The sequence below is a fragment of the Macaca mulatta genome, chromosome 4, assembly GCF_049350105.2.
Source record: "Macaca mulatta isolate MMU2019108-1 chromosome 4, T2T-MMU8v2.0, whole genome shotgun sequence".
Lineage (NCBI taxonomy): Eukaryota > Metazoa > Chordata > Mammalia > Primates > Cercopithecidae > Macaca > Macaca mulatta.
This window is the reverse complement of record NC_133409.1, coordinates 75,663,984-75,691,145: the sequence shown is the minus strand read 5'-3', so window position 1 is coordinate 75,691,145 and position 27,162 is coordinate 75,663,984. Positions and strand designations below refer to the sequence as shown.

The 27,162-nt window shown below is 41.1% G+C and overlaps 1 protein-coding gene across 25 annotated transcripts in view; it reads right to left on the bottom strand.

Annotated features, from left to right (window-relative positions):
* The window catches only part of ARID1B (AT-rich interaction domain 1B), a 448,289-nt gene that overhangs the window by 376,326 nt on the left and 44,801 nt on the right, over window positions 1-27,162 (bottom strand). For all 25 annotated transcript variants that reach the window (XR_013416263.1, XR_013416264.1, XR_013416265.1 and 22 more), the window contains exon 2: window positions 17,199-17,393. Coding sequence is in view for 21 of the 25 variants with exons in the window: in XM_028847283.2 (XP_028703116.2) it covers window positions 17,199-17,393 (195 nt within the window). In the remaining 4 variants the exon portion in view is untranslated. The remainder of the gene's footprint in view (window positions 1-17,198; window positions 17,394-27,162) is intronic.

Below are 27,162 nucleotides of genomic sequence, written 5' to 3'. Positions count from 1 at the left end.
GGAACTAGAACAAAAAAAGCAAACAGATGAAAGTAGGATAGAAAAAAAGTTTCAAAAATTAAAGAATCAATCCAGGACTTATAACATCCAACTAATAAGGTTTATAGATAGTAAGAACAAAGAAAATAAAGATAAGGTAATTATCAAAGAAATAATACCATCCCCTAACAGAAAAAAACAGCAACCAGTTTACTACTGATGAGTCTAGCAAAATGGATGGAAAATACCAACTCCAAAGTTCATCCACATTTTAGAAATCAAGGAAATCAAATTTTTTAAGTCTCCAGAGAGAAAAACAATCAGTGACATACAAAAGAAGAGGCCTTGGACTTCTCAACAGACATGCTAGAAGCTCAGAGGACAGTGGGGAACAACAGCTTTTGAGGGAAAATTATATCCAATCTAGAATTCTACACTCAGCCAATCCACCCATGAAGGCCACCTTTCTGACAAGCAGAGGCACCCACCTCTCCTGCACCCTTCCTACAAAGCTACTACAGAATGAACCCTCCTAAAACGAGGGATTACATAAAGACAAGACACGGAATTCAGAAAACAGGGTTTGAGGTCAAAGTAATTCCAAGAATGGCAGTTAAGGGATGCTTTTCTCGGCATACGCAGCAGGCCAGGAGGGTAATAAAGCACAGAATGCAGAATGTGGCAGGGGCCTCCCAGAGGGATTCCAGCTCTGACCAGGAGATCACCACTGCTGCTGAAAGCCACACAAAATTTAAAGAGCAACATGCAAAGTGCTTACTTCCAAATCAAAGTCTAGTATGGCTGGTCTAATTAAAAGAATTTAAGCCACCTGAATGCATCCCTGGCTGCAAGAGAGGCTGTGAATTTGAGTTCTGAATTCTAAATTATGGAGGCAGAGCTTTTTACGTGTGGACATCTCCCTAGACACAGAAAGGCTATTCAAAAGATGATGGTCATCCACGAACATGAAAAATGTTCACTCCGAGTCTGATTAACTAATGGGTTCCACCATCTTGAGAGGAATTGCACAGTTCTATCAGAGCTTGAGGATAAACTGGTGATGTATACATTTCTTAAAAAGTGAAATAACGGGCAGTTATCAACTCCTGGATAACAGAAAGCTGTAGAGTAAGGAAATATGCTTACAGTCCATGACTCAACTACAGACAGTTATTTTATAGTTATATCAATGTAAACACCAAAAGCTGATTTAACCAAAAGTTATAATATGGAAAGATGATAGAGGGAAAAGGAAATACAGGGCAAGGCAGTCAGTTTTTATTCAAAACTTCACTTCTTTACTTATTTCCCTGTCGTCCTTCACCAGGTTAAACACACCAGAATAAATGCTCAGTGTTGAGTATATTGCCTGAATATTACTTTAGATTTTTGGCAAGTTCCTATCTCCAAAGGCAAAAGTCATCAGCAATGTAGACTGCAAAGCAAAATATTAATTCTTTATATATAAACTTAACTGCCATAGAGGTGCTATAATTGCATGATGCACTCTGATATAGAAGAAAATAAGGTTAATAGAAATCATACACCAATTTTAAAAAGTCTACTTATCAAAACAGTGTTTACAGACATACTGCACTTCCATTCTCTCTGGAAACATGGATAGATTATGAATTTTTTTCACTCTGGAAGCCTGAGCCCTTGCTCCAAGTATGAAGAAACAGTTTCTCTTCTTAAAAAAAAAAAAAATCTAACAAGATCCAGCCAGCCTTTAAGCGGCAGCCCTGTGGCTTTCTGAATTGATCCATCAAAGCACCAAAGCAGAACAAAGATGAAAGGAAAATTTGGAAGCAAGAAGGGAAGAAAGCTAGATTCTATGCTCATAATCATATGTAAACTGAAAATGTGAAAAACTCTGTAAAATTCACAAAGACCCCTTTACAATCTAATTGAACTTGAAAAGCACACTCTACCAGCTCCCCAAGAACACATACCTCTCTCCCCAGATCCAGCAAACTCCTACGGCAAGATCCAGGTCTAGGGGCACCTATTCCCCACCCCATGCAGCTTCAGGTGTTCCCAGAGTATGGTCCATAGATCTTGACCCAGCACTCCTCACACTGCATCCAAATACCTGGTACGTGTCTGTTCCCATGATGTACTTTGAGTTCACCCACTTAGGGCTACCAATAAACATCTGATGACAACTAAGTGAACAAACTATCAAAGACCTTAATAATATTCTCTCAATTTCTTCAACCAAAACAATAGCTATGGATAGCAATGGATACATGAGATAATGGCATTTATCTAAATGCAAAATATCAATTTTTAAAATTTAGTAAATACATATCATTATTAGAATCGGTCTGGATTCACATACACAGCCTAATACTTCCCCTACATCCCAGTCCTTATCCCAGCCCAGGGGTGCCCCTCAGTGTTACCACAGCCCCAGGGTAAACATCTCTACCTGTGCGCACTACTCAGCATATCTCTCTGCAGAGTGTCCCTGCCATGGTCCTCCGGAGCAAAGCCCCAGTTATGGCCGTCTTGGTATTTCCCCATGACTAGTACAGGACTAATCACACTGTGGACATTGAAAATACATGTGCTGAGTTAAACTCAAAGTAAGTAAGCTTAACTTACAGTAGGAACTGTTTTTCTTTCCAGTGAAACACTTTTTAATTCAAATAATTGTATTTTAAAATAAAACTTTGCATACTACCATAAATATAAAATAGTATTACTTGTCATAAACAGAAGATTACCAGAAAAAAATGAATACCATGAAGAGAACACAATATGGTTACATTCTAACCAGATGTTGATGCTACCCAAGGCATAGACGCCTGTTCTTCAGAAAAAGGAAATGGGGTAGGAGGCACTATGAAGTGTTGGAAGGGTGCTACGGCATACTGACACCAATGAGAGAACAACTTCCCTGCTCTGTGACTCCAGGTTACGTAATGCTGTGTCTCTGAGCCACCCAAAATGACCTTGCCTAACCCCAGTGGAGTGTGTTGCACATATAGCAATGCTGGGCTGGAGGATCTTTAAGGCTACTATCTACTAGAAAAGCAGAATTCTCAACTTAGAGTTTGTATGCACTTGGGCTACCTAACCTTTGTTTCCCCACTGGCAAAGTGAGTAGTATTACTTACCTCATGGATTTGGCGAGAATTATAGGAAATGGTGTACGGAAAGGGTTTGGCAAGATTCCCTGACACTTAAGAGTCTCAGTAAATAACAGACCAATGGTAAAATCCTGTTTCTAGTGTAAAATGGTACAGCCACTATGGAGAATGGTTTGGCAGTTCCTTAAAAAGTTAACATACAGAATCACCATATGATCCAGCAATTCTACTCGTAGGTATATACTCAAAATAATTGAAAGTAAGTATTCAAATAAATACCTATACACAAATGTTCACAATAGCACTAGTTATAATTCCTAAAAGGTGGAAACAACCCAAATGTCTATCAATGGATGAATAAACAAAATGCGATGCACACATCCAATAGATTTCATTTAATTTAATACTGATTTAACAACAGATTTAATTTAATACTGATGAGTCTAGCAAAACAGATGGAAAATACCAACTCCAAAGTTCATCCACATTTTAGAAATCAAGTTTTTAAAGTCTCCAGAGAGAAAAACAATCAGTGATATACAAAAGAAGAGGCCTTGGACTTCTCAACAGACATGCTAGAAGCTCAGAGGACAGTGGGGAACAACAGCTTTTGAGGGAAAATTATATCCAATCTAGAATTCTACACTCAGCCAATCCACCCATGAAGGCCACCCTTCTGACAAGCAGAGGCACCCACCTCTCCTGCACCCTTCCTACAAGGCTTTATTATTTTATTTATTATTATTTATTATTAAGCCATAAAAAGGAATGAAGTGCTGGTACGTGCCACAAGAGATGAACCTTGAAAACAGTATGTTAAGTGGAAAAAGCCAGACACAAAAGGTCACATATTGTATCATTCTATTTACATGAAACATCAAAAACAGGTAAATCCAGAGGTAGAAGGCAGGTTAGCCATTGCCTGGGGGTAAGAGGGACAACAGAGAGTGACTACTTAAGGAGTCCAGGGTCTCATCTGGGGGTGGTGAAAATGTTGGAACTAGACAGAGGAGGTGGCTGTACAAAACTATTCCTGCAGTAAACATTACTGCACTGTACACTTTTAAGGGATTAATGTTATGTTATGTGAAATTCCCCTCAAAACATCCCTCCAAGTGTGACAGGCGTGGCAGGTAACATTCAATTTCCAATTTGTTAAAGGTCACAAAAGACTTTACGTGAAACGAATATTCCAGTCAAAATGAGGCTACCTTAATTATAATCAGTCTTAGTATTTAAGAACTCAAAGGAACTCTAGTGTCAATGACGAGGATTCCAGCTTTACCAGAATCATAAAACAGTGCGAGCGTGCGCCCAGAGTTCAGGCGCTAAGGGACTGACATGCTTGTTCTAGCACTTAGTAGGCAAGTAACTTTGAACAGCCTGATTAACCCCTTCCCCTAGCCTCCTCATTTGTAAATTGAGGATGACTATATAATAATGCCCATCTCAGAGGCCGTTACATGGACTGGGTGAGTTAATCCATATAAAACAAGCAAAACAAGCAAGTGCCTGACCCAGAGTAAACCCTCAATAAACATGAGCTACTATTACTATTCATAAAATGGAGATGAATAGAAAGATGGCAGGGATTAAAGGAGAACATCCATGTAAAAGGACTTACCATAAGACCTGGCACAGAGATTGCTGTTATTGTTATTGTCATCCAGAGGCAACTTCTCATATGATACAAATAAGAAATTGGGCCCAGAGAGGAGACAATGATGATGATGACAGTTACATGGAGGCACCACATTCCTGTCATTATCGTCATCAAAATTATTTATCTATCATAGATCCTCAACCAGAATAAAGCACACAGCAATGATTTTTAAGAATGCAACCTAAATTTCATTCCTCTACTCTGAGGTGCAACTGTCATTCCAGCCGTAGCCATGACCTCTGCTTTGGAAACAGGCTACGATGCAGTGTATGCATAATGGCAGCAGCCCCATAAAGCATTGTGAAAATCAAGTCTGGGTCCAAACACTCAGTGACAGAGAACTAAAATGCCATCAAAAGCCCTTTCCGGGATCCCAGCACAAACATGGATGTGAACTGTGCCCTCCCCACAGAGGCTCAAAGCCCATCTTACAGGCCCTGTTCTTCCACCATACGTGGCAGAACTCTCTTCCCTCCAGCAGCAAATCGCTAACAGAAGAACATCTGTTTTGTATGTACGGCATCCTAACTACTTGGCGACGTTCTTCAGTAAGCACTGTTGAATGACTGGTGTTGGGATGAAGAACCTAGCTCCCATCACACATACACCAAATCCGACTCAACCTTCTCCAGACCGAGGTATTACACCCAGCACAAGGGATCATTCTGAGACATGCCTTACAGCAGAATAGCAGCCATCTCCGATTTACTCAACGGGGTTAGAATCAGAGAGGAAGAAACATAGATCCCTGATATGACACACACTGAAATGAGCAAGACTGAAAACCACTCTGCTAGAACAATCTCTCAGGCATCAAAATTTCCTTAGGAATCTGAAAGCAGCATTAAAAACACAGTCCCGCAGCTGTCTCCAGGCTTCGTTCTCAGAGCAGCTGGGCACCGGGATTCTAGTGGAAACTATGAAAGCCTTGGTGAACGAGCCCACCTCGGAGCTAACCATGGGAGGCAGATACACGGCTAAAACACACAGACATTTTTGCATCAAGCTGGACAGATTTCACTCGTCAGAGTCTACGATTCAGCAACTTCTTTATTTGTAGTTTGGAAATGTTTGTGAAATGCCACGTAGGGCTCTAGATGATGGGTCCGCACCTGGGGAAAACAGTCCCTGCCGGCCTAGGGCATATGTTCTAATGGAAGCATCAGACGAGTGAGGTTCAGGAGGGGATAAGAGAACTGGAGAAAACAGAACAGGGCAGGAGGCAGTGGGAGTGTGCAATTTTACTTAAGTCAGAGAAATGTCTCAAGGACCTGAGATAGCAAGCCCTGCAAGACCTGGCCAAAAGCCTTCCCAGCAGGAGGAAAAGGAAACACAAAGGTCAGAACAGATGAAAAAGGCTGAGAAAAAGATTTAAAGGCTGAGAAACAGAGGAGGACCAGGTTGTGACCCAGGCGGTGGGCAGGAAGGAGCTACCAGGTACTGAGACAGGAAAACTATAGGAGGTGACACTGAAGAGGGAAATTTTCACACAAGAAAAACTTTGGAACTGTCAAGAACAATTCTGTGTTCCCTATAAAGAGTGAGCAACCAAAAAGTCCTGCCTTCAAACTTTAGAAATCAGAAATCAAATTTGCAGCCTCTCTTGCAGCCTGTGTACATTCACATGACTCAAATTCTTTGTTAGATCACAGCAGAGTTTGACTGGGAAGTAAGCACACTGCATGATGCTCCTTGCCAGACCTTGGTGGCTTTCCGCAGCAGTGGTGATTTCCTGATCAGAGCTGGAATCCCTCCTGGAGCCTCATGCCTCATTCTCCACTGTGTGCTTATCACTCTCATGGCCTGCTATGTATGTGCAGTGAAGCATCCCTTAACCACCATTCTTGGAAGTGTGCTGTGATACATCAGATGCCATGAAGACTAAGGGCCAGTGATGTGACCAAGTTATCACTCTTCCCATCCTTTTATTTTGAAGCTAAGAAGGAAGAAGAACAGGTGAGAACTCAGCCAGAGACACTAGGGCAGAAAGAAGAGATTAGCTCTTTCTGGCAGCTGAAGGGAATTCTAGTATTTCCTCGTCTCCCCAACTGCTATGATTTGAATGTATTCCCTAAATTTCATGTGTTGAAATTTTAATCTCCAAATTCATATGTTGATTGGAGGTAGGGACCTCAGAAATCAATTAGATAAGGTCATCAGAATGAGGTCCCTAACAATGGGACTCATGGCTTTATGAGAAGAGGAAGAGAGATCTGAGCCGGCGTGCTCCTACCCTCTCACCCTGTGATGCCTTCCACCAAGCTATGAAGGAGCAAAAGGCCCTCACCAGAGGCCAACACCATGCCTTTTAACTTCTCAACCTTCATAACAGTAAGAAATAAATTGTCTTTCTTTATAAATTACCCAGTCTGTGATATTCTTCTATAGCAACAGAAAAGAAACTAAGACACTAAACATCAAATTTTGGCCAATTACTGAAGAGTAAGATCTTGTCGTCCCCATGACCCCTAACGAATGGCACAGGACCCACAAGTAGGAAGAAAAGAAGGTAGGCCCTATTTCTCCATAAAGCCCAGGACACTGAGGAGAACCTCCAGAGATGTAAATCCTTAAGATGTCTGGAAAATGACTATTGGGATACCTGAAGATCCTACTGGAAATCTCAAAGTAATATACTAATTGAAAAAAAGGGGGCCGGGTATGATGGCTCATGCCTGCAATCCCATCAGTTTGGGAGGCCAAAGTAGGTGGATCACGAGGTCAGGAGATCGAGACCACCCTGGCTAACAAAGTGAAACCCGTCTCTACTAAAAAAATAAATAAATAAAAAAAAAAATAAGCCGGGCATGGTGGTGGGCACCTGTAGTCCCAGTTACTTGGGAGGCTGAGACAGGAGAATGGCGTGAACCTAGGAGGCGGAGCTTGCAGTGAGCCGAGATCAAGCCACTGCACTCCAGCCCAGGCCACAGAGCGAGACTCTCTCAAAAAAAAAAAAAAAGAAAACAAGGGAAGCCTCCTTGTTGGCTGACCCTTTTAAGAAAGCATCTGAGGTCACAGATCCCATAGGCCAATAATTATTCTGGCCTTTTTCTTTTCCCAGTTCTCTTTGGAAACAATGATTATGATACTGATTATAAAGGAACATCTAATCCTTACTTAGAGCGTTTTTTTGTGTGTGTTTTGTTTTTTAATTATTACACTTTAAGTTCTAGGGTCAACTCTGTACAACGTGCAGGTTTGTTACATAGGTATAAAGTACCATGTTGGTTTGCTGCACCACATTAGGTATTTCTCCTAATGCTATCCCTCCCCCAGCCCCCGACAGACCCCGGTGACTTAGATCGTTTTAAGAGCTATTGCTTTCAGGCATGCTCTCGCTATCACTGGCAGCTCAGGCTGGAAAACCATCCCTACGTAGCTGTCTTTTCTGCGGTGCATCTCAGACTGAAGCTTTCTTCCAAAAGACGTTTGTCTCCAGCTCTCTTGAGGACTAGCTACTACAACTATCCAAGTGAGGCTGGTTATGCCATGTCTCAGGACCATTAAGTAAAACTTAATTACCCGAGCAATGACAGGTTTTTGCATTTTAATTCTAATACCTGCATATTTTTGCTATTAACATTAGTCTGACTCTGTTTCTGAATGTTCGGTGTTTTATAGATCTTGACTTGGATTCCTGCCTTTGACTAACCCTGAAGAGCCAATTCTACAGGTTGGTTTGCTTGGTAGTTACTTAAAAAAAAAGCATGCTCTTACCAAGTCAATATCAATAAAGGGGGATGAATTTGGCTCATTCTTTGGAATATGGTCTGCTTTCTAAATTAAACACATTTCTCCATAAGAATTGGGAAGCTGGGTAACTCCTGCTGTTTATCTAGTGACCAAAATTTTGGGTTGGGGCTATTTAAGTAGGCAAGGGATGTTTGTGTTATACACGCACACTACCCACACTCAGATCTCAAATCCAGGACGTCCCAAACATTTCTAAACTCGAGTCCAGCTGCAGAGCTGCTCTCGAGGCCTGACGAAGCCTGGATTAAGCAAGGCTCGCTGGCTCTGCGGAGGGGTCCACAGGCCACTCTGAGAAGCGAGGCTGCTGCTTCTTTATAATCCCCTACTTCCCTCACGCTCCCACCCATCTTCTTCCTCTGCACCTTCTCAGCTTAAGAGTTTTCTTAATTTCATTCACAACTACAGATTTAACTTTTAAAGTTCCTTTTCAAAACTATAATAAGGGCAAATAGCTTTAATAAGTTTGTTACATGTAAAAATAATCAAACTGCCATAAAGAATTTTTTGCCATAAAGAATTTAACTATTGGCTGACTATTAACATAAAAGAAAAAACTTCTTGCCTTTAGAAAAAAAAAAACCTATTTTCAAATACAAAAACAAAGCCATCTAGCCTACCTCATGGGAGTTAAAGAGTTAAAGTAATGCCTAGAACATAAATCTTGAAACTTATTTCTATCCCAACTTCACTTTATACAATTTGTCCCAATACTGTACAATATATACTTCTTTTCAGAACTACTTAGAAAGTAGCAATGTCTTAAAAATGAGTAATTGCTAGATCTCTCTGCTTTCTTTTGTGATTCCAAGAATGTCAACCTTAAGATTTTCTACATATCAAAAAGGACAGGCTGCACTCTACACATCTAACACATACCAGGTTCTCTCAGAACAAAGACCTTATCTGAGAATGCATTCATTTAAAAAAAAATAATAAAATTAAGAATTGGAAAATAATTTATTAGACTGATTCCAACAATCTGCTAATCTTTGAAGAAGAAACACCTCTTTCTCTTTCAAAAAGAATTTTAAAGAATTTGGGTCAGCAGTTATATTAATACAATTTGTCAAGCATCAACCCATACATTTCACAAGACTGTTGAAATAACAAGACTTTAAAATCTAATACTGAGGCCAGGTATGGTGGCTCATGCCTATCATCCTAGCACTTTGGAGACCAAGGCGAGTGGATCACCTGAGTCCTAAAGTTCAAACCAGCCTGGGCTACATGGCAAAACCCTGTCTCTACAAAAATATTAAAAATTAGCTGGGTGTGGTGGCATGCGCCTATAGTCCCAGCTACTCAGGAGGCTGAGGTGAGAGAATCACCCGAGCCCAGGAGGTCAAGGCTGCAGTGAGCTGTGATCGTGCCACTGCACTCCATCCTGGGTGACACAGCAGGACCCCATCTCAAACAAACAAACAAACAAACAAAAATCTAGTACTGAAATAAAAAGACATTCACTTACTGTTACTTTAAAGGGGAAATCCAAGCTGGGAGGTCTTATAGTCCAACCCTCTCATCTGGCAGAGGAGCACGATGAGATCCAGATTTTCCCGGTATCACACACAGATTAGACGTTAATAGGCAAGGACTCAACCAGCCCAGCTCCTGGTTCTGGGCTCATCTCATTCCTTTGGGTCAGTGGTGAGTTTCTGATTCACCGAGTGGGCCAAGAACCAGCCATCACCACCAAGCCTCCAGAGGGTGTAAGCTGCCCCCGCTCGCTGACGTGGCCTCACTCTAATACCCTGACTCACAGGGCAGTCACGGGAGATTAAGGCCTTCACAGTCAGGTGTCATTGATATGGGCATCCTTAGGCATCCGTGGCAGGATTTTCTTAATGCCCTGGGAGACTCTAACATTCGGCAAAGTTTGAGAACCACTTGTCTAAGATACGTCACTTAATCGCTTTAACTTTCCATTTATCTTGTGGGATTTCCGTTGTTGTTTAGCGTTTGTTTTTCAAGGAGCACTGAAGGGATATGGTTGGTTGATTTTACTGATGTCGACTGTTACCTTTATTTGAATTATTAACATTTTAACAGAAATATCACGTTTAATGTTTCTTTGGTGAAAGCAAATAAATCACACTTATTTAAAATATACTCAAATAATTCAATGCTACCTAAAACACACACTTGTTCGACACCAACCTGGGCAACATGGTAAGACCTCGTCTCTACAAAAAAATTTAAAAATTATCTGGGCATGGTGATATATGCCTGTAGTCCCAAATACTTGGGAGACTGAGGTGGGAGGACTGTTTGAGCCCAGGAGGTCAAGGCTATAGTGAGCCATGTTCATGCCACTGTACTCCAGCCCAGGCAACAGAGCAAGACCTTGTCTCTAAAAATTAAAAATAAAACATACATTTAAGATTTACATCTCAAAAATAAAATAGAAAATCTTACAGATATTTTAGGTTGAAAGTCTATATTGTAAAATACATAGTGGAACTCATGAGTACACGACAAAACAGTATAAACTACCAGCAGAGAATAGGCGCTATATACTGTTTATAAGCTTAGAAAATTGAGAATAATGTAAATGTACAGATAAAAAACAAATGTATCAATATAAACATCCTGATATAAAAGTAGCTTTCCAAATTAAAGTGAAATCATCTCACATTTTCTCATTAAACTTTCAGGTAAAATCTGATCTCTCACTTTTAAGAAAAAGGCTAAAGATTTAAAAATCTGTATTTAACCTGAAATGTGATCTCTTCTAATATATCGTTCTAAGAATGTCACAATTCAAACATGTTTAAACCCAAATACAATATAAAAAGTAAACAAAACCAGTTAGGTATTATAGGAATTTACAAATCTTTTCAAAAATATTTCCTTCTGTTGTTGTTGTTGTTGTTTGTTTGTTTGTTTTTTGAGAAGGAGTCTTGCTCTGTCGCTGAGGGTGGAGTGCAGAGGTGCGATCTAGGCTCACTGCAAGCTCCACCTCCCAGGTTCACGCCATACTCCTGCCTCAGCCTCCCGAGTAGCTGGGACTACAGGCGCCTGCCACCATGCCCGGCTAATTTTTTTGAATTTTTTAGTAGAGACAGGGTTTCACCGTGTTAGCCAGGATGGTCTCGATTTCCTGACCTCGTGATCTGCCCACCTTGGCCTCCCAAGGTGCTGGGATTACAGGCATGAGCCACCGTGCCTAACCCAAAAATATTTTCTTACTACAAAACTCCATCTACAGGGAGCTTTGGCATCACAGCCAGTAGCATCTGCTCTCTACTTGGAAGCAGAAATGTGAGGTATAAATGTATTTTGCTGGTAAACCTTAAATACTTTCATGTTCACTGCTGAAGAACAACTGAGGAAACCACCACAAAATGTGGCCAACAAAAGGCCATTATTTATAAAAATCTGCAATCTGCTGAGGGGCCTCCAGACATTTCAGGTGCACAAACAAATCAGCTGGGCTCCAAGTCTCCTAGTACAGAACATGAATGTATGAAAATGCTGTAAATAACACAGTGAAATTTCACAGCATTTCATTATTTTACTGGCCAAAGTGTTCACTTTCATTTTATTTGTGTGTTTATATATGTATATCTACAAATATGTTTAACATATAAATATACATATACACATATGTTTCATTACAGGAGAATGCTATTGTCACATGAATGTTGTTTTTTATACACATGTGGGAGCATATATGTGCACACAGATATGAATGGGCATCTTTAAGTAAATATAAAGACTATCAAAAAATTAAGAGTCTGAATGTAAAACAGGCACCAGGCACCCATTCCTCTCCATTATACTAAGTCAACTTATCCTTTCTCATCCTGGACACACCATCACAGTTGCAAACATAGGAAGTCTAAGCTCTTTTTTAGATAAAACAAAAATCAAGCCCTGAGTATTGGATTCACATTTAGGATTCAAAGATTGAATCATAATAAACATTTCATGATGAAAAACTCTGGAATTTTTAAGTCTTAAACCAGTCTTCCTCTCCCCATTCATCCTTACTTTTCAGAGCTATCATGCAAACAAACTGTATCAAAACATGGCTTCAATTACATTTCAAAGAAATTTTTTTTTTTTCCTGAATAGATCAACAATATAAATTAACACAGGTGGCAACCCTAGAAATTGCCTGGCTGCCTTAATAACCCCAAAGGAAACATTTATTTTAGCCAAACAATTGTAATGTTTGTCTCCTTTTTAGAAACATCTGCTGCCAAAATAAACATTTGCATTGGAAGAAGTGTTTTGGCTGTTAAGAAGGTACCAAATAAAATGCTTATGTTCTGAAATAAATATTTTACTCAAAAAACATGCAGCAAAATTAGAATACCAATCTTTTTCAAGCCCTCTTCAAGGAAACCTGTTTTGAATTGTTTTTACTTCAATATGAAGTAATAAGTTCAGATGAATCACCTTAACAAAAATAATTAGTTTATATTTAATTTTGCCATTTTCTATTTCAAAACAAGGATCATCTTCTATGTTCCTGCTTTAAAGTTCTTCACAATACAGATACGCCTTTAAAAACTAAAAGTCATGTTTTCCCATCATAAAAGCACGCATGAACTTAAATCTCTCATTTTGCTTTTTTCTTTTTGCCCTGTTTTATAATTCCAACAGGCATATTATCAAACATCTATAAGAATAATTAAAATATCAACCCAATTACAAAAAAACTCAGGGAAAATCTTAGTCCACATAATTGAAATCTACTTGACACAAATAAATAGCTTAGCTTCTGTAAGCTGTTTCTCCTGGGTGCCATTTTATATGAAAATATTATTTAAAACAAGTTGGCAAAGGCCTAGGTGTACATTTATGATCATAAAGGACAAGAACAATGAAACAAAATCAGCATTCCTGATCCAGCAAAGTATATCTTGGTGTCTTTAAGGTTGGTTTTTTGTTTTTTTTTTTAATCTGAAAAACTCAAGAGTCAGATTCTAGTAACCTCAAAAATTATGCATCTTCTGTATAGCTGTCTAATAGATTAAATCAGCCAAAGTACTTCTGTTAACCAACCCCAGGTCTGAATTCCAGAAGCCTGGAGGCAGAACATTCTCCACAGAGGCATAGAAAATTCATTTCCCCCCTGAACTCAATAAAAACTCAAGTAGACTAGTTTTTAGGGCACCGTGCAAAATTAATCTGTTTAGCCATGTATTTGCCTGATGATGTGGGAGAATCAGCAAGTGAAAGACCACAAATCTAGTTCCAGTTAATAAAGACTAAAATGATGTACTATTATCACATCATGCTTCAAAGATTCAGTCATGAGTATATCTCAAAAACACAATTATCACCATACAAATCAAAGACCACCAGGGTAATACTAAAATCAAACACAGTCAGTGGCCAGTTCCTTCAGACTTTCAGAGACAAAAAAATAAACAGTGATACTCTCCATGTTAAATTTCACATCAGCACTGCAGTTCTTTCTAACAAAATACTCATTTAAAATTCATATCACAGGAGCAGAATGCCAGCCAGGAATCAAACTGTGACCCCTGAGCCAAAGACAACTTACCACTCAGCTGGTAAGTGGGCAACTCAATTTACAAACTTGAATTCCTGCATTTTAATCCTGTGCAGAAATATATGAGCAGTATTAAATGAACTGGATTCAGCTCATTAGAGGTTCACAAACCAAACACAGAAAGTTCTGGAAGCTATCCAAAGCAAAGTCATGCCTAGGTGGTGATGTCCACTCAATAAATACTCAATGTCATAATTATCTTTCAACTTTTTCCCCAAAGAACATTATTAGCCCCAACTACAACAAAGGTTAGCCAATTACATTAATCCTAAGGGAAGATGGATAGGACCAGCAGCCAATCACAGTGCCAGGACCTTCTTTGTGGACAAATTTATAATTATCCAAAATTCAGAAACAAAGCAATTCACTGAAAATTCCTCCACAAAGAACACAGGCTCAAGCTAACAAAATGAATGCATGTGCTCTAATAACCTTTGCTCTAGATCTTCACTATTTTTTTCCATTTCAAAAACTATTAAGAACTGTTCACATGACCTTGGTATTATAAAAGCTGTATGTCTTCTTTAAAATGTTATACACATTCAAAAGTGCATTCCGTTATTTTTAACCTTTTAAATTTTAAAACAAGATACTATATTTCAAAGGTGTATTTAACTAAATGAAAGGGTAAAAAGGCAATACAGATTATTTAGACCTATGACTTTGATTAACTCATTATGAAAGTTCAACACTTCTGCAGCCAGGATATTCAATTTCTTACCAGATATACTATTTTCCTTTCATTATCAGAAAGATCTGTGCTTAATTAGAACTGAGTATTTCTTTTGGTTAGCAGTAAAATATCTAATCTAAAATCTTAATTAAAAATTTGCTGAAATACTTGATGGGCAATCTACATCAATTTGTTCCTTCAAATAAATCTAAGAGTCATTGGATTTAAAAAGTGTGTAAGAGTCACAGGGATTAAATAAATGGAAGAAGCTAAGAAAATTGAGATTACTCTATATATTTGTGTATGTCCTCTACTTTTAGCTTTACACATTTGGGAAAGAAAATAATGAAAAACATTTCCTAGGTAATCATTCTTCGCACACCCTCTCCATTTGTTTGACTCCCACTTTGGGACTGGAAACTAAGTCAACATCTAGAACTTCTAGTAAGACTTAACTCCTTCAGAGACCAGGGAGATCCGGCTGCTTGCCATGAACAGCACCTTTTGAAACTGACTTTTTAATCTTACATCAGGGAAACATGCTGAAAAGCAAGGTGGGGAGACCAAGAGTGGCGAGCATCCACTTCTCTCCGCCTGTCCCACTACTTCTTACTACCCTCCCGCCTCTGCTCTCTTCCTGTGGCCAGAGCATCATCCACAACTATTAGCTCCCACATAAAATCAACAACGGAGTGCAATGGGGACTTTAGCAGCCAGCTGCCTGGGCCGTCTTCCTCTCAACTAAAGGTGAAGTTGCTTTAAAACTAAAATGAAGGAGAGAAAATTGCAACTCTTTCACCTTGCTTTTCATCATTTACAAATTATTTCCCTCTCACAATTAGCAGCCACAACTAAAGATTTTTACCCTAGGCAGCAAAATATTGCTGGAAAAAAAGGAATAATGTGGAAAACATTAAAAGAACAATTAAGTATGCAACTGACTGCTAGAATTCTGAGTGGATAACCTTCAGTAATTGAAGGGTGAGGTCTTCTGACAACAGCAAAGGGTGTTCAATCTGCATCTAGGATTCAAAGGCTGAGCTACCTCTATTTTCCCCCATAATGGCCTTAACATAAAAAAAAAATCATCCAAGTGGGAGCAAAGATAAAGAGGAAAGACAGCATTTTATTTCTTATTATATAAATAAAAGACTTATTTTATTTCTTTTTTTTTTTTTTTAGGGTCTCGATACATCGCCTAGGTTGGACTCGAATTCCTGGGCTCAAGCGATCCTCCCACTTGAGCCTCCCGAATAGCTGGAACTACAGGAGGGTGCCACCATGCCATGCTATTATAACATAGACTTATACAATGTCATAATTACAATAAATTTCGATAATAAATTAATAACAATAATAATGAAACAAACAATAAATCACAATACAGATCAAATAGTGTATAAACGAGAAGGCTCAGAAGCAACCTACTGATGAACTGTTCATATACAGCTATGTCTCATGGAAAGTATGATCAATCATTCTCCATATCCACATCAGAGAGAACAGAAGTTATATCTAATTTTTTCCCCCTCAACAAAAGATGTCTGGTCAGATGGCAGCATTTCCTGAGACAGCACTGTCAGGCCCTGTTGTCGGTTGCGGTGGCAGCACTATGGGACGCCCCGGCCTGGGGCAGTAAAATGTGCAGCAGCATCGGCCGACCCCCTCCCTGAGGGTTTAGGCACGATATGGCGATTTATCAATAAGCCTTTCTGGTGCTCCTAGTAACTAAATACCCTAACAAGCCTGAATCTAATTGATTCTTTTCCAGATTTCATCCTTCCTCCAGCCAGCATAAAGGGGTATTCTTTCAAGTATCCAAAAGACTAGGTTTATTACTGCTAGATGGTAAATGGTCATCTAAGGTGACACCATTTGATTCTAGAGAAAAAGAAGGAAAATGTTGGGTCTTTTAAGAGCAGGAAAAGTCTTTTTTAAGTAAAAACACAAAATCCATCAAGACCTAAGAAAACAGATGCACATCAAATCCTCTTATATGAAATACAGAAATCTTTTCCAAAAGGTCCAGAAGAATTTGTTAAGAAATGAAAGCAAAATAACTTTGGGAGACTAAACCTTTTTTTTTTTAATTTTAAAACCTTGATGTCATCCTCATGGAAAAGACCTTTAAAAGACTTGAAAATTCACCTTAAGATAGTCTATTCACAGCTCAAAATCTGACACAGTCTGACAAAAATGTTAGAATGCCAAGTTCACTTTAGAGCTTACATCTGTTATAATCTGCCGCAAATTTATGACACAGTGCATCTATCAAACACAGCTGGTCCCGCTGCCCTTCTACCAAAGAGTATTCTGTCCACTTTAAGAAGCTCACCTTTCCATCTTTAAAAGAAAAAATTATACTTGTGATTATAGAAACAATAAAAATTAAAGCAGAAAATCCGTGCAATGCCCCCTAATTCTCTTTAACATCAATCTCAGGTGGACAGCAAAGGGCAAACACAAAACTATCACAAAAAAGCAGGGGGTCGGTGGACCAGCACAAACCTGCTGCTGAGGGTACTGCATTCCGCCCATGGCCCCAGGAGTCCGACCCTGGATGCCAATTGGATACCGCTGTGGGCCTGGGGGGCCATAGGAACCTCCTGGGTACGGACTGCTCTGCTGAGGCTGAGAATGAGGGTTACTGCCCATGCCATACAACTGAGGTCTCTTCATCACCATTGGATCCATTGGGCTGCCCTGTGAAGACATAAAAGAAGTCGGTTTATTAATTCATTCTTTATTACAAAGGCAGAAATTTTTGTTATGTTAACATATGCATTAATAACACAACTATCCTTAAGTTTTGAAAATATTAAAAACAATGACCTGACAAAAAAATTCAGAAAGGCATTAGGGAAAAAATCTAGATGGATACAAGAAATTTTATTTTTTACTTTTAGGAAGGTTTTAACAAGTAAGAGAGCTCTGGAGTAAACAATACTAAAAAAGATTTTGGACCATAAGCAGAGAGAAAACATTTGCATCTAAAATTCTATTATGCGTACAGGAAAAGAGCATGATAGTTAAGCTCACCCACCTCCTTTTAGCTTACTAGTAATAAAAGAGCAGAGGGTATTGAGTGATTAACATTTTCTGCCTTCAAAGTATTCTTAGAACAATGATTTTATTTTACAACTGAGTCTGCAAGTCTTGATCAAACCTTAGTGCAACCGAGTGTTCATTAAAAAGTGAAAAGACAAATTTTAGATCATGCACATGTCCAGGGTAAGATTTTGTTCAGAGACCAGCAGTGTGTAGGGATGAGCACCCAGACTATGAGTCACAGCACCTCTCCCCATGTAAATCAGCATCTTACCAAACACAACCAGTTCACAAGTAGACGCTGAATTTTATTTTTGGTTTGGTGAGTCAGGCCCTGGGCTTCAGGGCCGAGGTCATACAGGAGGGCTAGGAGTGGAGCCTCAGCCCTTCACATCTCGGGGCGTCAAAGGAACAAAGCTATGGGCAGGAAGGCCCTCACCCAGTGCTACAGAAGCAGGCAGCATTCACCCAACAGCTTCTTCCTTCCCTCCTCTGCCCTTCCAAAACCACATATTGATCCCTACTGTGTGCCAGATGCTGCGTTCACACTGAGGTAAGTACACAGGGACTTTCGGGAAGGCTTAAGAATTAGCAGGGTAAGTTGAAGACCATTCGGGCACCATCACAAGACCCTGTCTCTACAAAACTTAAAAACTTAGCCAGGTGTGGTGGCAGGCACCTATAGTCCCAGTTGTTCAGGCAAAGGCAATAAGATCGCTTGACCCCAGGAGTTTGAGGCTGCAGTGAGCTATGACTACACCACTCCGCTCCAGTCTGGGCAACACAGTGGGCCCCTCTTAAAAAAAAAAAAAAAAAAAAAAAAAGAGGCCGGGCACGGTGACTCACACCTGTAATCCCAGCACTTTGGGAGGCCGAGGCGGGCAGATCACTTGAGGTCCGGAATTCGAGACCAGCCTGACCAACATGGTGAAACCGCATCTCTACTAAAAATACAAAAATTAGCTGGGCGTGGTAGTGCATGCCTATAATCCCAGCGACTCCAGAGGCTCAGGCAGGAGAATCACTTGAACCCAGGAGGCGGAGGCTGCAGTGAGCCAAGATCGTGCCACTGCACTCCAGCCTGGGCGACAGAGCTAGACTCCGTCTCCAAAAAAAAAAAAAAAAAATTCCCAAAATAAAGAGCAATAACACGTCCAAGGTGGGAAGGAACAGCACGTACAGTACACAGTGCAGAAGAAACAGCTCAAGGCACTGGGTCAAGAAAGATGAACTGCTTGGTGTGTATCAGGAAATAAAAACCGTCTGGATCCACGTGAAGCACGAATTTGCAAAGAAGATGCTGAAGCAGGCAGAAGCCAGAACATGGGTGAGCCCTACAGGGCATTCTACAGGCTCAGGCTGCCTCTGACAGAAGAACACAGGACTGCTCCCTTGGGCACCCGACCCAGCTGGAAGCAGGTCACGTTGCCCTTTCAGGCAGGTGAGGCTGAGGTCCTGAACTGGCAGCAGTGGTGGGAGGAAGCAAGCCTAGCTCCAAGGCACAGTTAGGAGGGAAATGCGGCAGGATTTGGAGACCGAATGAGTGATGGAAGCCAGGAGCCAAATGAGATGGAGTGTGCAGAGGGAGAAGCCAATCACCGTATCCCCAGGAGTGGGAGCCTTCAGTGGTCTACACAGGAAACTTGAGGCTCTGATATGAAATCCAGGTGAAAATACCCAGAAGGAAGAGACACAATGAGCTGCAGCTTGGGGAGTAAGGCCTGACCTAGAAAAACAGGTAGAGAAGTCAGCAAAGAGGACATCCACTCCCAGAGAGCGGGGATTTTCTCTGTTTTATTCACTATGATATCTCCAGGGCATAAGCTGAACAGTGTACCCAGCACATTAATTGATGAATTAATCAATAGGAAGCAATAAAACCCATGAACTTTATTTAGGAGGAATATATGAAAGGAAAACAATGGGTAGTGAACAGAATCCTAGAGAATATCACCGCTTAAGGGAAAAGGGAAAATGAACCCACAGACAAGCTGGAAGAATGGTCAGAAAATGTAGAGACTCTGGAGAGTGTGGTATTACACGAGGGAAGGGAGCCAGGTGTAGCAACGAAACAGGTGTACCAAATGCAGCCCAGGAATGCAGTCAGGTGAAGGGTAAAGGTTTCTGCTATACTCGACAAGAAGGCCACCGCTGTGCTTGGCAAGGACAATCTCACGGCAGAAATGAGGGCTGAGGCTGGAAGAGGAGGAACGGAGGGGAGGTGAAGACGGAAGACAGGAGCGCAGACCCTGAGAACTGCCAGTCCTCCCTTCCACCGGCACTCCCACTCCAAGGCTGCATGGGTCCTTCCCATTCTCTTTCTTCCTCAATATTCTGGTGTTCACTTTAAGGATTTGGTGAATCCATTCACCACACATTTACTAAGCACCTACTGTGTGCGTTGTGCCCAGCACTGGAAGCAGAAAGATGAACAAGCTTCCATGTCCTGGAGATTCACTGAAGGAGACAGACTGAACAGGTCGCAGTGCAACACAGCAGCCATCCAGAACGGACAAAGTACCAAGGCAAGGCGAGAAGAGGGTGTCTCACTGGGTCTGTCATGGATGGGTTTTAACAAAGGCTTCCTATAGGAAATACCTGAGCTCAGCCCCGAGGGATCCACAGGAATGTGCCAGGAACCCATCTCAGCTGAATGAAGCTCTGTGGAGGACACAGGAGGAAAGAGGGTGCTTTGCTCCAGGACCCACAGCCTACAAAGAACTGTTCTGCTCGAAATTCACCATGTGATGCAATTTTAAACTGTTACTACTTTCACCAGCCAAGACAGTGTTTGGACTTAAAATGACAGAAATTAAATGACAGTACATTTTTTGCCCAAACAATATACTGATTTTGCACAACCTGAGTCACCTTCGTAATTAAGTGTACAAACATATATGTTGATATATCTGTAATAAAACTAAAATCTAGGGCTAAGAATTCATTTTCTCATAATTATTTAAACTAGAATTTATGCCTGATAAAAATAAAATGTGATTATTTTCTAGATTTTCCTGAAAAGGGTAAAACTTTTTACGGAAGTATGAAAATCAGGGCTGAGTTGGTGATTTCAAAATCAGCCAACTGAATGAAGGGCCTATGGAGAGGCTGAGTAAATCAAATTTCAGGCTAAATTTCCAATACGGGGCCCTGAGGCAGTCCTATCTTCACATTCAATCTAGACAGCCCAGGGCATAGGAAACGTCTACTTATTTCTCTTCAAATAGTGCACGACCAAAACTGCCTTAATTAAAGCAGAAATGTTGAACGGGAAAATGACTGGAATGTCTGTTTTAATGCTATAGATAACAGTGCAGCAAATTCATCTATCAGTGACTAAAATTGTTTTGTAATATCTGTCTCATCACTGCCATCAACTCTCACAGTCCTACTTAAAATTCAGTTAATTTGCACCATGTCAAAAATGTTAGCTTAACCCTGAGATTTCTGAAAATTGAAAGCATGAAATACACAGATTATCTGAACCTCTCAAAATGCATCAAATATCTTTCAACGAGACTTCAGATAGAAAAACAGATACTCATACAGTGCAAATTATTTAATTTTAACCTCTCCTTATGGCCTATTATTAAATATTCATCCACAGTCCAAATCCATCCTGCTGTATACTACTCTCACTATTTTGAGCATTAAAAATGTACAACTGAGGGTCTCAACTCTTGCTTCTCACTACTAGTCCCTTGAAGAAACCAAAAGCTGGCCGGGCACGGTGGCTCACACCTGTAATCCCAGCACTTTGGGAGGCTGAGGCAGGTGGATTGCCTGAGCTCAGGAGTTCAAGACCAGCCTGAACAACATGGTGAAATCCCGACTCTACTAAAACACAAAAAAATTAGCCAGGAGTGGTGGCGGGCACCTGTTATCCCAGCTACTCAGAAGGCTGAGGCAGGAGAACTGCTTGAACCTGGGAGGCAGAGCTTGCAGTGAGCCGAGATCGCGCCACTGTACACTCCAACCTGGGCAACAGAGCAAGACTTCGTCTCAAAAAAAAAAAAAAACACACAAATCTAGGACTTCTGGAAAACAGAAAGGCCAAGCTGCTGCTCATATTCACATCTAATCTGAAGCAATTTTAAGTTTTTTGTTTTGTTTTGTTTTTTAAGACAGGGTCTCACTCTGTCACCCAGACTGGAGTGCAGTGGTGTGATCTCAGCTCACTGCAACCTCCACCTCTCCGGTTCAAGTGATTCTCATGTCTCGGCCTCCCGAGTAGCTGGGATTACAGGCACATACCACCACACCCAGCTTACTTTTGTATTTTTTGTAGAGACAGGATTTTGCCATGTTGGCCAGGCTGTTCTCAAACTCCTGACCTCAAGTGATTCACCCGCCTCGACCTCCCAAAGTGCTGGGATTACAGGCATGAGCCACTGTGCCCGGCCAATTTTATGTATTTTTTTAACATTTATCCGGGTATGACCATTTTCATTTCTCACTGAAACTTTATGTTCTATCAGCGTTATCATCCATATCAAAAACTGTTCTCAACAACTTCTCTAAATAGGTTATCCAAGCATGTTTTCATTTCTAGATGGCATTCCACAACTGCTGCAGCTTGAGTTTCAATTCCAGAAAATAAGACAAGTGCTGTGAAGGCCACAATATATACACCACCATTTTCAAAGAGCTCTTAACCTAACCAGTCTGGTTTTAGTTACTTGGCTTTTAATGAATTTTTTTTTACTTGATAAGACTTTCTTCCTCCTTATTCAAAGTAAGCTTTTGGATGTACATGTAAGTAGGAGTTATTCTCTCTCTCTCTCTCTAAGGAAGAAATACATTGTCTATTTTAAAGAAATGTTTGTATACAGATTCTTCTAAACGTATTGGGTAGCACAATTCAGCTGTATTACATGTTAAATAGGCTTTCAGAGGCTGGCCTGGGAATCCAACTATCCTTTTTAAGATGAGCCAAGTTAAAGGACAACTTGCTTATATACTTTCAGCATACTTTAGATATACTTTATCCTTTTCATATTTAGATAATCTGTTATCACACTTTCAGAGTATCCCTACACATGTATTTGTAGTAAAAGGTATCTATGTAATTGTATTTGCTCCTAAATATCAAGTTAAGGACATAGTTTATTAGCTGTCTTTAGGAATATCATATTTTGCTACTTTTTTCAGCCCAATTCCTTCAACCACAAATTGGAGAAACGCTTCACAAAAAAAAAAAAAAAAAAAAAAAAACCCACAGAAAGAACTATCAAATCTTGTTGATCTAAAATCATTTCTAACCATGTGGATTAAACAAGAGCTGATAGAAACGAAAACTCTTCCCCCTTTTGAACCATTGTTTGGGAAACAACATTCTCTTACCAGTAACTAAAGAAAACTTTCGTAATCTGTTCTAATCTATTTCTCTCGCTCAAACAGGGCAGGGGTGTTTAATCACGTCTGCAACTGTATACTGAATGGCACCGCCCAGCAAGGCAGCAGGGGCTCTGGATTCAGAATGGATTCACAGCCTTGTCCCACCAGGGACCTTGAGTACACTGTGACTTTATTTCTTAGTTTTCTCATTCACTAAAGGAGAAATAAAACCCACCTTGCAATTATTATGAACATCAAATTCATCAGCGCTATAAAGGCTCGCAGAGGTCACAGAGGCTATGGCAGCACCTGGAGCCCAGGGCCCATCTACTCATTGAGAAAAAATGGAACAGCCCAACCGTACAGAAGTAGAGAATCCATGGCCCAGCCGTAACAAACCAACACAGTGGACCACACGCGGGCATGGAGAGGACATGTCAGGTAACGTGCCATTTCTTCAACGCTGATGCACACGGATCACAGCCATGTGAAACAATCTCAATAAGGATCGGGGTCAGCCACGGTGGCCTGTAAATAGTTGCTGTCATATCGGGAAGCAATCTGTGTTTACTTTTCTGTGATGGTGTCTAAATATAGCTCGGAATGCCTCTGTTTTTCCCTGAGCATACTACAAACACTACTCTGGCCCTCCGTAAAGGGAGAACAGGAGGTGGATGCAACACGGCCATCTAGCCTGTCTTCCGCCCTCACACACCCGCCTGGTCACGGCACACACACAACGGTGGGTAGTGGGCACCCACTCCACCTCACCACAGAGGTCCCCCACCACGTGCCAGTGGCACCACACTGAAGCCACCGTGGGACAGACTTCAGAGCTGCTGTACACACCTGCAGAAGACACAAGTAAAGACAATGATAATACTGAATGCACACTCTGGTCAGGTTCTTCTCCTAACGGCATAAAAACCCGTTAATGGCAAAAGTAAGAGTGGGCACTAAAGACTCTCCCCTTGTTTCATAACAAGTACCTACTCCTCTCCAAGCCAGAAAGAACCAAGAATCTCAGCTACCACTGCCACCACTACTGCAGAATGTAATCGCCAAAGAGATTCTCTCATGCCCGATGACACAAGAGAGGCTTGGGGTGGCAGGCCTCAGACCAGAGTCAAGTCTCCCGCCTCAGGTCCACAGTCCCTTCTCTGGTCTGGTGCTTCTACACATGATCATCAGACTGAAGTAGGAAAACATGCAACCCTGCATCTAAAACCACTATGTTTTTTACTTCAGTGCACAACAAAATAGTGCCTGCTTATTAAGGCTTGAACTAACACGTTGGAACTTCGAATGTGAGTATCAACATATTCAAGAACTTCCTAAATCTCGTAACAAGTTCTTCTTTTGTCAATACAGGAATATTTGCCACATTTTCCAATGGTACAGAAAGGATCAAGAAATGGGATTCTAAGATATTAGACAAGACTGGCCACTCATGGTGGCTCACACCTGTAGTCCCAGCACTTTGGGAGGCTGAGGCGGGCAGATCACTTGAGGTCAGGAGTTCAAGATCAGCCTGGCCAACATGGTGAAACCCCTTCTCCACTGAAAAAAAAAAAAAAAAGATATTAAACAAGGCAGAAAAAGTTGTTTTGTTATTAACTCTAAGAACTATCAAATCATTGGTGCCCTCTAACCATGACATCATTAGCAATGTTGGGGGAGAGACCTCAAAACACTCATAACTGACTTAGAAATATGACCACTGCCTGTGTTTTTGGTCTTGGTTTTGGTTTTCTTAAGCAAGATGCAGAGAACATATGTATTTGTGGAACCACGGAATCCCCAATTTAGCATACAGTGTCAGAGGAGTTCACGGAATCCACTCTAGAAACCCATCCAAAGATCCCAGACTTACATCATCAAATAATAACAACATATGCTATGCATTTCCAAAGCACTTTAATATATTCTCACATGATCACAATTCTTAAGACACCCTGACCAAAGATTCAAAGATTTAACAATGTAACTCAGAATCTTAGAACTGCAGAGAGCCTCACTGGTCCATAAGTGATGTACATACAAATCCTTTCAAAACATCTACAATGAATGTTATGAATTTCTTCCTCCTATGTAACAAAAGTTTGCTGCCTGTCATTTATACCCATTGGTATTACTTGGGTCTTTTGGTAGCATATTTGAAGAGCGCTGTAAGCTATTTCCCTTTTCTGTGTGACATACACCCATTCTCAGCCCCCTCAACACAAAAGGTATTATGGGGGTTTGGGGGAGCCGTTCTTGCTTCCTTTCTCCAAGAACCTGCACTGCTAACAATACAGTCTAAGAGCTCTGCACTCTTGGCAGCCCCATCCCCACCATCAGCTGACTAAACGCCACCTCCCCATCTCCGATCAGACACTTGGTGAGCTGACCCTAGTAGAAGTTTGTCTTTATCTCTGCTTGTTTGCATTTCGCTTATTTCTGAACACCATTCTACCAGGATGAGATTGTTTTACAGATCTTGATTTGGCTCTAACATATTACAGCAACTGCATTTTGTAGCTTGACATCAACCATCAATGAAATCAGCATACTATTTCATCCAAGTCTTCATCAATGAAAACACTGAAGCGGTGTTGAGGGGAGACAGAGCCTTGGACTCACCACCAAAGCCATTCATAAAGACTGATATTTAAATCCAAGCATCAGCATTCTTGAAGCAGATCCGAACAGAAACCTTTACACCGGTTCCCAGGAAGCCTCCCATTCCTTTACTACTCTTGCTATGCAAGTACAATACTGTATATTTGCCTTTAGGTGACCACCTATTGACCACTTCAGATTCCTACATCTTTTCTAATATAGAAAATCAATCCAAAGTTTAGAAACATAATTTGAAGAAAAGGTTATAAGGGAGCAGGCAGGGGGTTTCAAGTCAGACAAACCTGGGTGAGAATCCTGCCTGTGCTACTTATTAGCTATGTAAACTTATGCTATTCAACAGAATACAATCATACTCACCTCGCAGTGTTGCTGGTGGATTAAATGAGATACCACAGGATTTATCACATAAAAAGAACTTCCTAAATTTCTTTTCTTCTACTCTTAACAAATTAGTAAATTGAAGTCAGAACTAAACCACTCAATAATTCAATCTACATATTTTCCTGTCTCCCCAGCAGACTGTTAATTTCAAGGTGAAATTTTTGTCTTACTCATCTTTGCATACCTAGCACTTACTACAATGCCTGGCATAATTAACATTTGTTGACATGAGAAAGGAACGGCTTCCTCAATACCACATGGCCGCTTAAACAGCAGGGCTCTAACTAGAATTTAGGCCTCTTGATGACCACAAGATAGAAGAGGTAAAGACCCTTCTAGTCTCCCCTCCCTGCAGACAATGCTTCACTTTTCACAAGTTCACCCAGACCACGGCTTCCATCACTTCCCCACGCTTCTGTCTCCCACATGCTGCTTCCCTTGGCTGCTTCCTCCAAGCCCCAGAACTCTGCAACATTCCTGCCCAGACATCCACAGGCTCCCCTCTGCCTCTCTCTGACCTCAAAGACACCCCATCCACCCAGATGTCCAAGTCAGAATCCAGGACACGTCCTGACCCCTCCTCTCCTCTCCACCACAGCCAGCTCCTTACCAAGTCAATCTGTGGGACTCACCATCACTGCCCGCAGGAAATCTCCCTCCAACCACGCTGGCCTGCACGGGGCTCTAGAAAACCCACATATATTCCACCACCGGGCCAACCACGCTGGCCCGCACGGGGCTCTAGAAAAACCACATATATTCCACCACCAGGCCAACCACACTGGCCCGCACGGGGCTCTAGAAAACCCACATATATTCCACCACCGGGCCAACCACGCTGGCCCGCACGGGGCTCTAGAAAACCCACATATATTCCACCACCGGGCCAACCATGCTGGCCCACACGGGGCTCTAGAAAACCACACATATTCCACCACCGGGCCAACCACGCTGGCCCGCACGGGGCTCCAGAAAAACCACATATATTCCACCACCAGGCCTTCAAATATGCCATTCTTTGACCTAGAATGAGCTCTGCTCTCCTCCTGCAGAACTCAGCTCCAACATCATGTCCTTAGAGGAG